The sequence below is a fragment of the Ambystoma mexicanum genome, chromosome 10 (assembly GCF_040938575.1).
Source record: "Ambystoma mexicanum isolate Mex_15411 chromosome 10, UKY_AmexF1_1, whole genome shotgun sequence".
NCBI lineage: Eukaryota > Metazoa > Chordata > Amphibia > Caudata > Ambystomatidae > Ambystoma > Ambystoma mexicanum.
The window spans coordinates 805,582,463-805,596,376 of NC_090932.1; the positions used below are offsets into that span (position 1 = coordinate 805,582,463).

The following is a 13,914-nucleotide window of genomic DNA, read 5'->3' on the forward strand; positions in this document are numbered from 1 at the left end:
GGTCCGATGTCATTGATTTTTTTCTTGAAGTGGTCTGCCAGGTCGTTGCATTGTTTCTCTGAGGGGGTTGGGGTGTTATTGCAGCCTACTGGGTTTCTAATTGCTTTAATGATGCTGAACATTTCTTGTGTGTTGGTGGCATTGGTGTTTGTCATCGTAATGTCTTCACTTCGCCTTTTGAATTTCCTTCTTGTATGTGCGGATTTGTTTGTGGAACAGTGTTTTTTGTCTGGGTTGTATTCTTTCCTCTATTCCAGTTCCATCTTTTCGTTTTCCTTTTTTATGGCATGCAATAATGGGGTCAACCATTTTGCCATTGTTTTTTTATGGGGTGAATGGTTTTTCTGGGGCGATCTTCTCTGTTGTATCTGCAATCCATTTGTGTAGCATCTCCGCTTTGGTGTCTAGGTCAGCTAGCTCTAGTTCTGTAGTTGAAGGTTTGGTTAATTCCAGTTGTTTGAATAGGTTGCTTTCTTTGACGCGTTTCCAGTTTCTTTTTGTGGTGGTTGTGAGTTTCGGGGGTTGGATGCAGACTTGAGTAGGCAAAGTGATCACGAATGGGATGATGAGATGCTCGCTCCACAATATTTGTATTGGTGGTGCCGTGGTGATGAGTTTTTCTTTGGCGAAAATTGCATCGAGGGTGTGCCCTGTCGAGTGTGTTGCCCCTTTGCCTAGTTGTCGTAGTTTCATGGTGGCGAGTTGTTCAATCATTGAGTTTTGGGAGTTGGCGTGACTGTCTTCAAACCAGATGTTGAAGTCCCCCAGGATGATTAGGTTGATTGCTAAGTTGGTGATGGCTTCTATTAAGTTGTCGACGAAGGTTGCATCATATGTCGGCGGTCTGTACACCAGGATGAATGGGATGTTGGTTTTTTGGGCTCGCTGTTAAGTGTATTACCATGGTTTCACAGTTGAGGATGTCGAGTGGTTCCTCCGTTTTTATTTTCAGGTGTTCTTTGAATGCTATTGCGATGCCTCCTCTTTTGTTTTTCCTGTTTGCAGGCATTTGAAGTTGGTTGGAAGGCAGCTTTGGAGTGTGATTTTGTAGTGGTTGTCCAGCCATATTTGTGATTAACAGGATGTCAATGCCGTTGAGTGTTTTGACATGGATCTTGTGTTTATTAGATTGCAGTGAAGTTTGGAGGTGTGGTTTGGTTTCGACTTTCTTGTTGAGGTCGTCTTCTGAATGGTGTTGAGGTTTCCTTCCTGGTCGATCTTTTTGGGCTGTGGGTTTCGGGGTGTCAGCATCTTCGAAGAGTTCTTCTAGGTTCTGTCTTGTTTTTTTGTTTTTATTTCCATCAGGTTCGTCTTCCAGGAGTTGTGGTTGTCGATTGGAAGTTCCTCTTGCTTTGGTGATGTAGGGTATTATCGCATTGGTTGTGTGTTTGTTGTTTTTAATCCTTCTATTTGCTTGTGTTAGTTTGTTTGATGTTGCTGCTTCTAGCGTTGGGTTGGATTGCTGTGGTGGCCAGTTGTCAGCGAGGTATGGAGTTAGGTAGAGCGATTTGTCTCTTCTCTCAGTGTTGGTTCGATTTGTGTTCCTGTCTGTGCGGGTGCATTCTATAGTTGTCGTTCTTTCTTTGTCTTTTCCTTGGAATGGGTTGTTTGTGCGGCATTATAAGATTGAGCATTGTTTAGTCTTTATTTGGTGATGTCCAGTTGGTCCTGCTTTGGTCTGGTTGTCTTGTGGTGCAGTAGTGGGTGTGGAGGCTGTCCGCTACTAGTTTGGGCTCAGTCTGTAGGTGGTATTCCGGCTGAAGTTGCCGACTCGTTCAGTCACTGTCTTGAGAGGGGGGTAGGAGAGGTCGTTAAAGGTTATATAGTTGGGTGTTATCAGTGGCTCTCTTTAGTGTCCGTCTCACTGAGCATGGTTTACTGCGGTGAGCTAGCTATGTGGGTGTGGGAAGGGTATCTACTAATTGAAGAGTGGCTTGGAGGGCACAGCTCAGACTTTCGCCTTGTGATGAGTGAGCCCCTCATTAGAGCGTCACTCCACATTAATTCACTGGTGGGTTCTGTCTCACTTAAGAGTTAGTTGGTCAGTGAAATTTGAGAGGCCTGTATAGTGGGAGAGGTGCCCATCAATGCAATCTAATATCACACGGTGCAATTTGGGCACAGAGGCCCTGCTAAAATTGAGATCTCAAAACAAGGATGCTAATAACAAAGAACATGACAGTGAAGAGATTCAATTAATTTCAAATCATTTGTACATATTCGATTGCTGCATTTTCTAATCTTCTTTAATTCTATCTAAGTGCTGATATATGAAATTACTCACTTGATCTTTTCTTCCACTGATGGTCAAGTTGCTTATAGCCCATGCAGCTTCCTTTTGCGTGCCAAAATCCCCCTGAAATACAAAAGAAAGTTTTCAGAGTTCATATTTAAAAGTTGATACAATGGTGTAAGGCAAAAATCAAGATTCTTCGCAAAATGGCATTTATATGGGATACATTACTCACTGTAATCATATTTCTGGTGCTTGTATCTGCCTAGATTCACATGCTCTGCATAGTCTGACATCTAGTGGAAGCCGCGGTTTACTACAAGATTTGTTTTCAAAACTCAAAAAACGTACATCGACAGGGCGGGATTAGTAATACTACCCCTAGTGTGACGTGTACTGTACTCCTGGTGCTTCACGCGAAGGTCCCTCAGATTGTTTCCGATATGAGGTTGCATTAAGTATAGTGCAAGTACAGATGTTGTGAAACAGAGAAACCCAGAAAACATCCATGTGCCTTCTAATCAAGTAGGGGAGGAAGGGTGGGCACATGTGAATCTAAGCAGATACAAGGACCAGAAATACGATTACAGTGAGTAAAGTATCCCTTCTGGAGATTGTGGATCTGCTTGGATCACATGCTCTGCATAGATTAGCGAGCAGTAGCTGGAGAAGGAGGTGGGAAGTTAGAAGGTACAGCAGAAAAGATGTTTTAGGATCGCTTTTCCCACATGTGAATCTGCTTTATAACGGGTCAATGCAGTAGTGTTGTGTGAACGTATGGATATTGATATTTTATTTCACAACGATCTTACTAGGCCAAGTGACATTGAGAATGTGCAAGTGCAGGGTAGAGAGTGAACGGGGAGAAGTGCATGAAAGGAACAAGTTACTTACCTGTAACTGTTGTTCTCCAGCATGGGTCTGGCATGGATTCACATGCTCATGAATATTCCCCGTCGTCAGGCTGGGAATCCTCGGTAAAGAAAAAACCAGTATCAGTTTCGTTTCTGATCTGTCTTTCGTAGTAATAACCAATCACTGGTCTCTGCGTCATACTGACCACAGCCAATGACTGCCCTCTACCTAAGCACCGCCTCTGGCAGCCATCTTCAGATTTGGAAGCACGTGAAGTGGCAGTATGACCAAGTGAAGAGCCGCAGAGGGGTAGGCGGGAGGGTTCGCATGTGAATCCATGCCAGACCCATGCTGGAGAACAACAGTTACAGGTAAGTAACTTGTTCCTTCTCCAGCATGGGGTCTGGCATGGATTCACATGCTCATGAATAAAGAATACATAGCAGTACACACATGCACAACCACGGGAGGTGGCAAAGGCTCAACATTAAGCATCACATCAACTCAACATTAAGCATCTTACCTCCTCACCAGGCTCACCTCAGGCGAACAGGTTGCGCAGCACTGCTTGGCCGACCCTGGACTCCTCCCTGGAATCCCGGTCGACGCAGTAGAATTTCGTGAAGGTGTGCGTCGACCTCCACGTAGCAGCCCTGCATATGTCCAGCAGGGGCACACCAGATAGGAACGCCGTGGTAGCTGCGATCGCTCTGGTGGAATGGGCTCTCGGACGGCCAGGCAGCGGTCGGTTTGCCAACCGGTGACAGTACATGATACAGCCGGAGAGCCATCTGGAGATGGAAGCCTTCGAGAGAGCCTTCCCCTGATTGACAGGTCCAAAGTTCACAAAGAGTTGTGACGTCTTCCGAAAACCTTTCGTGCGGTCCACGTAGAACTTCAGCGCTCTAGCTACATCCAGCGAGTGCAAAGTCCTCTCAGCCGGCGACGAAGGCGACGGGAAGAACACAGGTAACACCAAGGGTTCGTTGAGATGAAAGTCCGACGGTACCTTGGGCATGAAGGAGGGGTGCGTCCTGAGCACTACCCTCGTGTCGTGGAAAGTCAAGTACGGGGCCTTGCAGGAAAGGGCCTGGATCTCTCCCACTCGTCGTGCGGAGGTGATGGCCACGAGAAAAGCTGTTTTCCACGATAGAAACTTCAACGGGGCAGAGTGCAGAGGCTCGAACGGAGGTCCCATAAGTTTGGTCAGCACCACGTTGAGCTCCCACGCCGGGGCCGGAGCCTTCACCGGCGGGAACGATCTGAACAGTCCCTTCATGAACTCTTTCACCAGACGATGAGACCACAAGGACGTCCGGCCCGTGGTTCTGGTGTATCGGGAGATCGCAGCAAGATGAATCTTGATGGACGCGTGTGCCAGACCAGCTTTGGCCAGCGTCAGCAGGTACGGCAGCACTTGGGGAGCCGTAATCCGTAGAGGGTTAATCTTCTGTGCGTGGCACCAGACAGAAAACCTCTTCCATTTGTGTCCGTAGCATTTAAGAGTCGAGGACGCCCTGGCCTTTGCAAGAACCTCTCTGCAATCGGCCGGTATGTCGTATCCTCCAAACTCTAGCGCTGCAGGAGCCAGGCCTGCAAGTTCAGCGACTTCGGGTCGTGGTGGAGGATGGCGCCTCCTTCCCTGGAGAGTAGATCCGCGTCCGCCGGCAGCTTGATTGGCGGGGACGCCGACAAGTCCAGAAGGTCCGGGAACCATATCTGCCTCGGCCACGCAGGTGCGACGAGGATCATCCTGCACCGTGACCTCTTGAGCTGGTTGACGAGCCGGATTAGCAGAGGCAAGGGAGGGAACGCGTAGAGGAACAGGCCCTCCCAGGGGAACGAGAAAGCATCGCCCATGCTCCTCGTCTGGGGAAACCTGCTGGCGAACCTCCGGCACTTGGTGTTCGTCGCCGTCGCGAACAGGTCGATCTGGGGTGTGCCCCACCGTCGGAAGAGGCGATCCACCAGATCCTGCCGTAGTTCCCACTCGTGGCACGAGCGCAGCTCCCTGCTGAGTGAGTCGGCGATGGTGTTTTTTATCCTTGCCAGATGAAACGGCACCAGAAGAATCCCTTGGGCGACGGCCCAATGCCACAGGTCCTGCGCCTCCTTGGACAGCGCTGGGGACCTGGTTCCGCCCTGTTTCCTGATGTAAAACATGGTGGTGGTGTTGTCGGTGAAGATCCTCACCACCTTGCCCTTGAGGGACGGAAGGAAGGACCTGAGGGCCCAAAACACTGCACGGAGCTCCAGGACGTTGATATGCAGGGACTTCTCCGTCGGGAGCCAGAGTCCCCTTGCGTGCAGGTTTTCGGTGTGCGCTCCCCACCCTTCTAGGGAGGCATCCGTAGTCACAGTCACCTGGTGGGCTGGGGTCTGGAAGTCCATGCCCGCCGTCAGATGCGCGCGGGTGCCCCACCACCGTATCGCTCGTCGGAAACTCTCGTCGAGCTTGATCCTTTCCTCGAAGCTGCCCGTCGTCTGGATCCAGCGCGCATCCAGGAACTCTTGCAACGGGCGCATCCGGAGCCTGCACATGGGAATGAGGTAGATGCAGGAAGACATCATCCCGAGGAGGGACTTGATGGACCTCACCTTGGCCGCGTCGGCCACCAACATCCGTTGCACCTTGCCCAGGATGGTCCTGGTCCTCTCCTCCGACGGGGAGGCCAGAAGGGACACTGTGTCGAGCCTCGCTCCCAGAAACAGTGCGACTTGCGCGGGCACCAGGTGGGATTTGGCGTAGTTCACGGAGAATCCCAGGTCCGTGAGGAGTTGGACGGTCCTTGCCGTGTGGACCACGGCGAGCTCCCTCGTCTTGGCGCGGATGAGCCAGTCGTCCAGGTAGGGGTAGACGTGAATCCCCTCGCGGCGCAGCTGCGCCGCCACCGGTGCGAGGCACTTGGTGAAAACCCTGGGTGCCGACCGCAGTCCGAAGGGAAGGGCTTTGAACTGGTAATGACGCCCTTGGACCACGAATCTGAGGAATTTTCGGTGCCCCTTTAGGATGGGAATGTGGAAGTAGGCATCCTCCAAATCCAACGACGATAGGAAGTCTCCTTCCTCCAGCTGACCCAGGACGTGCTGGAGGGTGACCATCCGGAACTTCTGCGCCTTGATGAACTTGTTCAGGCGTCGCAGGTCCAGGATGGGGCGCCATCCTCCCGTCTTCTTCTTCACGAGGAAGTAACGCGAGTAGACTCCGGAGCCCCGAAGCCTCTTTGGGACGAGTTCGATGGCGCCCTTTCTGAGCATCGCCTTTACCTCCAGGAGAAGTTGAGGGACGTGAAGTTCTTTCCTGGCCACGGGGGGGACGCGCGGGCACCTTCTTTGAAACTCGAGCGCGTGGCCCCGGGCCAGGGCGTCCAGCACCCAACGGTCGGTGGAGATGGACTCCCACACGCTGACGAAGCCCGCCAGCCGGCCTCCCACCGGGGTGCTTCGGTGGGGGCCCGACCCCACGGCCGGTTCAATCCTGCTTGGACGCGGCCTTGCCGCCTTGGCCTCCTTGGCGACGACGGCGGGGTCCGCCAGACTTGCCTCGTCCTCTGTAGGCCTCTTGCGACGACGAGCGGGCCGCTTGACGGTAGGAAGCGAAACCGCCGCCGGAACCTTTGGAGGCGCCCTTGCCTCCGCCGCTCCGAAAGGGCGTCTGCCGTTGCTGCAGTACTCCAAGGGCCCGGGCCGTCTCAGTATCCGCCTTGATGGCCTGAAGGGAATCGTCCACTGTCTTCCCAAACAGGTTGTTCCCGTCGAAGGGCATGTCCAGGACCCTGGTCTGGACGTCCTGCCGAAAGTCCGTAGCCTTGAGCCATCCGCGACGTCGAAGGCAAACGCCGTTGCCCATCTGGCGGAACCCAGTGTCGGCGATGTCCGTCGCCACGGTGATGGCGTGGTCCGAGGCCACCTCACCTTCCTGCAGGATCTCAAGGGCCTCCGCCCTCTTGTCGTCCGGCAGAAAATCCAGCAGGGGAGCTATCTTGTACCAGAGTTCCCTGTCGTAGCGGGCCACGATAGCCAAGGCGTTGGCCGCTTTAATCGTCGTCGCCGCCGACGAGATGACTCTGCGCCCCATGGCATCCAATTTCTTTCCCTCGCCGTCCGGCGGGGAAGTCGACGTGGAGGCCGCACCCCCCCCCGCTTTCTTCCTGGCTGCCGCGGAGACGACGGAGTCCGGGGTAGGCTGCGCCCGGAGGCATAGGGGGGCTGAGTCCGGGACCCGGTACTTTTTCTCGTACCGGTCTCTTTTCGCTGGCGTCGTGGAAGGGTTCTTGAGGAGGGAAAGGCCCTCATCCCAAATGTCGTCCAACAGAGGCACTGCGAGGACCGTCTTCCTCTTGGTCTCGCGCCGTTGGTAAAGGAAGCCTTCCTTTTTCTTCTCCTCAGGGCAGAGTTGGAAAAGCTCGGATGCCCTGGCGATCATTGAGTGGAACGATCCAATCTCGTCGGGCGGAGAAGCCCTGGTGGGAGGCGACGACGGAAAATCCTCGTCGTATGCCTCGTCGTCCGTACCCGTCGCTGCCGTGTCAGTCCCCGTATCATCCCCTCGGGTGGACGGGGAGGAGGGCTGGACGGGGCGCGACGGTTGAAAAGGAGGCGGTGGATGAATCATCCTTTTCTTGGTAGGGGGAACACCAGAAGGTCCCGGTTCTGGATCCCCCGACGGGAGAGGTTCCTCCGTCGGTAACGGTAGTCTCGTCCTTATCTCGGAGCATAAGGACTGTATAGCCAACAAAATGGCCGCTGAGTTGTCTTGCGGCGCTGGCAGAGGGGAATCCGACGGGCGAGCAGGGGCCCCGTCGGTATCCTCGACGATGTCGTCGTCGTCACCTGCGTCGGGGCCCATTCCGACGGGCTGGTCTTGTTCCACGCCTAGGCCGTGGCTTAAGACCTCGATCAGTTCCTCTTCTGAGGTTGAGGCCGAATCTACGCCGACGCCCTGCCCCCCCTTCTTCCCCACGGAGGGTTTCACGGGGGTCCTATCGATGGGCACGAAAGAAGACTCCCTCCGAGGAGGCAGGGAGATTCTGGGCCCCGAGGCCGCCACCACTGGTGCAGCCTCCACAGGCTGGGCCAGGGCCGCCGCGACCGTTTCGATAGAGGGCTTGGTCGAATGGATCAAGGCCTTCACCACCTTAGGTGCGCTCACCGCCTTATCCTTGAGGGAGGGGGCACTGCCACGCTCCTCCTCTGCCTTAGAGCTCGACCGGGGTCTCTCCAGGAGCTTCGCCGGGTGCTCGGCCTTCCTCTTACCCGACCCAGAGCGTTGGCTCGTGGTTGATGGTGCCGGGGAGGGTGCGCCCTGCCTGGCGCCCGTAGAGCCCGACCGTTCGGCGCTCCCGGTGCCAGCGGACTCGCGGTGCTTGGCCTTATGTTGGGCCCCCGTCGCCGGGGCGCCCTCAAAGGTCTTAGAAGACCGCTCAGATTTCTTCTTCTTCTCGCCAGACGGGCTCTTACCCTCCAGCCAGCTGGCGAGACGTTGATGGCGGTCCTTCATGGTCCGTTCCGACATGTTGCCGCAAAACGCACAGTCCTTCTCCACGTGCGTCTTGTCCCCATGAAGGCAGTAAAGGCAGAAAGAGTGTTCGTCCTCCTTGAAGACGTTCTGCAGCTGGCATCCAGGGCAGGCCCTGAACAGCTTTCCGGGCGTCGAGCTTCCCTTCTCCTGGGCCATCTCCGAGACCGGGCCTGAGAAGCTTCTGGAGTCCTCCGAAGCGTAGCTCGACGAAATCTTCACCCTTGAGGGGCACAGATGAATCCGACACGGGTCCCCGTTGATCGGATGTAGGATCGGTGGAGCTTGAGGCTCTTTTGACCGAAAGAATCGAAGTTTTTGTGAAAAAGCGCGAAAAAATAGCACTAACGCTCGAGAGCAATAGCACGAGGATCCCAACACATGAACGTGCGGTAAAAATCTGAAGATGGCTGCCAGAGGCGGTGCTTAGGTAGAGGGCAGTCATTGGCTGTGGTCAGTATGACGCAGAGACCAGTGATTGGTTATTACTACGAAAGACAGATCAGAAACGAAACTGATACTGGTTTTTTCTTTACCGAGGATTCCCAGCCTGACGACGGGGAATATTCATGAGCATGTGAATCCATGCCAGACCCCATGCTGGAGAAGGGGGTACAAAAGGAGAGTGCGGAGCGAGAAGAAAAAACAAAAATAATAAAATAAATAAAAAGGCAACAAACAATGGGAGTGCAGCCAGCACGTGGCAAGTGCAGGGTTTATGGCAGCATGCCATGTAGGTCTCAAAGTGCAGGAAGAAAAGGGGAGGGCTGTATGGGTACAGATACAGACCCCAGTGCAGGTGGTGGCCCGGAGGCAATGCGTGAGTGTGGTAAGAGGAGCAGGTACCTGGGCCCAGAGGGCAGAGGGCGGCCAGGTGCATGGTGCCGAGGGAGAGCAGAATCAGAGGAGAGGAGAAGGCAGAAGCAAAGAGGAAGGTTTTGAGGTGCTTCCGGAACCGGAGATGGTTCTCAAGTTTTAGAGTGGCAGGGAGGCTGTTCCAGAGGGAGGCCCCAGCCCAAGACAGATCTACCCCAGCTCGTTTCTTTGAGTTCCATGGATGGAACTCAATGTAGCAGCTTTGCATATGGCGTCTAGAGGGACGTTTGCAATGAAAGCCAAGGTAGCACCTGTGCCTCTGGTAGAATGTGCCATTGGTGTAAAAGGCACAACATTTTGGATAGGGAATAGCAGAGTTGTATGCATCTTACTGTCCATCTGGAGATGGCACCTTTTGAGATATGATCGCCTTCTCCACCAGGCACTATGGAAACATAGTTGGTCTGTTTTCCTTAGGGGTTTTGTTCACATAGTACAAGACCGCCCTCTGTACATTAAGTGTATGGAGGATTCTTTCTGCTGGGTTTGAAGGATTCTGAAAGAAAGTGGGGAGTACTATGGACTGGTTTACATGGAACTTTGAAATTAACTTAGGTGAAAACCTAGGATGTATTCAGAGTGCAATCTTGTCCTTGTGTATGATTAAAAATGGGGTCTTGTACCGATAGTCTGTAGCTCACCAACTCGTCTTATGGAGGTTATAGCTACCAGGAATGCAGTTTTATAGGTAAGATGCTTCATTCCGACATTGTGCATAGGCTTGAAGGGTGGCCCAATGAGCTTGGAGAGCACAACATTGAGATCCCAATCCGGAGGAGGGTTGAAAATTGGGGGAGTATATCCTCTTTACCCCTCCCATTAATGCCTTGATGAGGGACTTTCCACCAGGACACCTTGTTCTGTGAAGTGGTGCAAGCCGATAGTGCCATCAGATGTACCTTTAAGGAACTGAATACAGGCCGGAGTCCAGTAAGTTAATCATGTAGTGTAGAATGTTAGCTGGAGAACATTGTAATGGGTTTAGTGATTGTGATGTGCACCATATCACAAATCTTTTCCACTTATTAAAGTAATAGTGCCTGTGTTGGGTTTTCATCCCTCCTTGAGGATATCCATACACCTTTGTCGAAGGTGTAAGTGGCCAAACTCTGACTTCTGGAGCCAAGCTGCCAACTTCGAGTGGGCGTGGGTGGCGGGATGTCCCCTTGTGTTGTGTCACATTCGGCTACCGTGCATGGCAGTGTCCATGGGGAGCAGCCTTCAGAGGAACTGAGTAAGCACATACAGCAATGGATGTAATAAACCAAGGCATATGGAACAACCCCTCCTTTGGTTTTCGTTGGTATGGACTTTGGACTGGTGTAGCTCTCTCGGGTCTCGAGTGGCGTGCGATTAACCGCCCAGAAAACCTGATGTGAAATTACCAACAAGGAACCATTAGCCTCTTGTAAATAAGGACGCTCCCCCGGGCCATTGAGACAGACAAGCGACATCACCCACTGAAGATAGAGCTTCAACACAGTACTGCCTATTCAAAAGATTCTAGGAATACAAAGAGAAGAAAACAACAAAACTTAATAGAAAAAAAAAAATTCACGTCTACCAACACTGATGTGATCCAAAATTTGAAATGGGTCGTCCTGATGAGGGCTTTGGCAGGAGAGTTTCCTCAAGCCTAGCCCGAAACCAGAGTCGACACGACAACAGTTTAAAATCCTTTCAAGAAAAAGAATGTTTTTTCCTTGCAATATACAAACATGTGCCAATTGAATATATTTGAATGATTACAATATATGCCAACAGTACACTAGTTAATTGATGCATCGTAGAGGACGAATAACTTCTAACATCGAAGGTCCAAAAGTTTGGCCTAATTGTTGTTTTTAACCAAATGGTTATCATTGCTTTTTTTGCACATGTATGAAAGTCTTTTTTTAATGAGTTTGGAAGTGTTTGTGATGAATGGGTTTACATGAAATCACAGTACATGTGGTGTTTTATAGACAATCAAAATACACTAAATTGAATTTTTAGGTCTACCCATTTAGTTCTTAGGCTTTGTATGTAATGTTAAATATGGACTGCTATTTTTGGACTTTTGTATTAGTGTGTGAATGATGTTTACAAAAGAAAAAAGACAAAATTAAATACTAAATTAATAAATGTTTTGAAAAAATAAAATTTTTGCAAATTGATCCTTTCAGAAAGTATTGTTTCCAATTTATCCACAAATAACAAACGTGAAGATTCAGTACATGTCTAGTGACAATTTTACTTTTTGTAGTGTCATGCTGTAGGGGCATGGGAGCTTAATCGGATTGCACATTGCCAGTTCGAGCAGATGTGTAAACCAAGGTTGTCCGTTAGGCAAAGTTTGAATGCGGTACCCTCTGGGAACACTACAAACAACTGACTACAGGAGTAAGCAAACCAACCTTTAGTAGAAGTCTGTACTACACAGTTTTGGTAGCATGTTTAACAGCCAGGATTATCTCAAGAGGGGGAATGTGAGCAGTAATTATGTTACACAGAGGTCTACAATCACAGGTGTTCAAATAAACTTACTCAAGGTTTCTTGGATGAATACTTATTAATCAGTCAGTTATAAAACATTCACAAGAAGGAGGCAATCATAATCACACAAATACACTTCAGTACTGTACATTAAAAGTTTCTGAATCTGATAAGACCCTTTTGGGATGGCCCACAGACAACCTACAACCACAGATAACTTTAGTAACAAGGGTGCTGGGGACATTAATATCTTACTGTTGGCATTCAGAATACTTTTCAAGAGAAGTAAAAGGCAAAGGTTATACAACATGACACGCATTACTTACCGTAAAAGCATTTCTGATGATTGTATCTGCTTAGATTCACATGCTGTGCATATGGTCCGACATCCAGTGGTAACCGCTGAGTATTGCATCTTGTCTTTCGGGGGACCGAAAGGGGACGTCAGCATAGGCGTGTCTGAAACACTATCCCTACCGTGACGTGTGTAGTGCCCAAAATCCCTCGCGCGCAGAGGTCGCCCCGATTGCATTTTTTCTGCCATGAGGGAGCCCAAGGCTATAGTGAGTACATGGAGAGAAAGTAGTAAGAAGTCTATGTTCCTTCCACCCCGAGCGGGAAGGCAGGGAGGGCGCATGTGAATCTAAGCAGATACAATCAGAAATGCTTTTACGGTAAGTAATGCATTTCTGATACTTGTTAATCTGCTTAGAATCACATGCTGTGCATAGACTAGCGAACAGTACCCGGAGTTGGAGGTGGGTTGTGAGAAGGAACAGCAGAAAAAATATGTCTTAGTACTGCTTGTCCCACCTGAGAATCAGACCTAGAATGAGTGTCTAGGCAATAGTGTTTTGTAAAGGTGTGTACAGAACTTCAGGTCGCCGCTTTGCAAATAGACTCTAGGGGAACATTTGCAATGAATGCTATGGATGCCCCAGTGCCCTGAGTAGAATGTGCTCTAGGTTTGAAGGGCAGTTCTCTCTTTGCAAGAGGGAAACAGTGTGATGCATTTGACAATCCACCTTGATATTCCTGATTTAGAGAAGGGTCCCCTTCTCTACCAGCTGCCACTGAAACAAGGAATTGTTTAGTTTTCCTCAGTGGTTTAGTTCTATCCATGTAGAACATGACTGCCCTGCGCACATCTAGTGTGTGAAGGCTTCTTTCGGCTAGGTTAGTAGGACTCTGGAAGAACATGGGTAGTTCGATTGACTGGTTCACATGGAACTTCAAAATAAATTTCGGCGCAAATCTCGGATGAGTGCGCAGAACTACCTTATCTTTGTGGACTGTAACAAAGGGGTCCAAGACCGAGGGGGCCTGTAGTTCCCCAACTCTTCTGATAGATGTGATAGCTACTAGAAAGGCTGTCTTGTAAGTCCGGTCTTTCAGACTAGCTTTATGCATAGGCTCAAAAGGGGGTCCCATGAGCCTAGTTAAAACCACATTTAGATCCCACCCAGGGGCTGGGTGAGTGATGGGGGTATACATTTTCTTAACCCCTTCCATAAAGTCTTTAATCACAGGTATTTTCCACCACAACACCTTCTGCTGTGACGTGGTGTAGGCTGACAACGCTGCTAGGAGAACCTTTAAGGAATTGAAGACTAACCCAGAGTCCAACAGATGGATTAGATATAACACAATGTGTGAAGGTGAGCAAACGGTGGGATTGACGCCTTTGGAACTGCACCAGATGACAAAAACATTTCCATTTACCGGCATAGCAATAATGTTTGTTAGGCTTTCTTGCCTCCCTCAGTATGTCCTTGCATCTTTGAGGGAGTTGCAGATGTCCAAACTCTATGACCTCAGTAGCCAGGCTGCTAAATTCAGAGTTTGTGGGCATGGGTGCAGAGTCTCCCCCCCTGTCCCGAGACAACATGTTGTACGGGCAGGGCAGCTTGACTGGTGGGGAGAGGGACATTGCCATCAAGTGCGCGAACCAAGGTTG

General features: G+C 50.7%; 1 protein-coding gene across 1 annotated transcript in view; it reads right to left on the reverse strand.

The window, feature by feature from the left end:
* The window catches only part of KPNA4 (karyopherin subunit alpha 4), a 422,537-nt gene that overhangs the window by 126,156 nt on the left and 282,467 nt on the right, over nt 1-13,914 (reverse strand). The window contains exon 14 of the mRNA XM_069618469.1: nt 2,285-2,356. Within this exon, the coding sequence (XP_069474570.1) occupies nt 2,285-2,356 (72 nt within the window). The remainder of the gene's footprint in view (nt 1-2,284; nt 2,357-13,914) is intronic.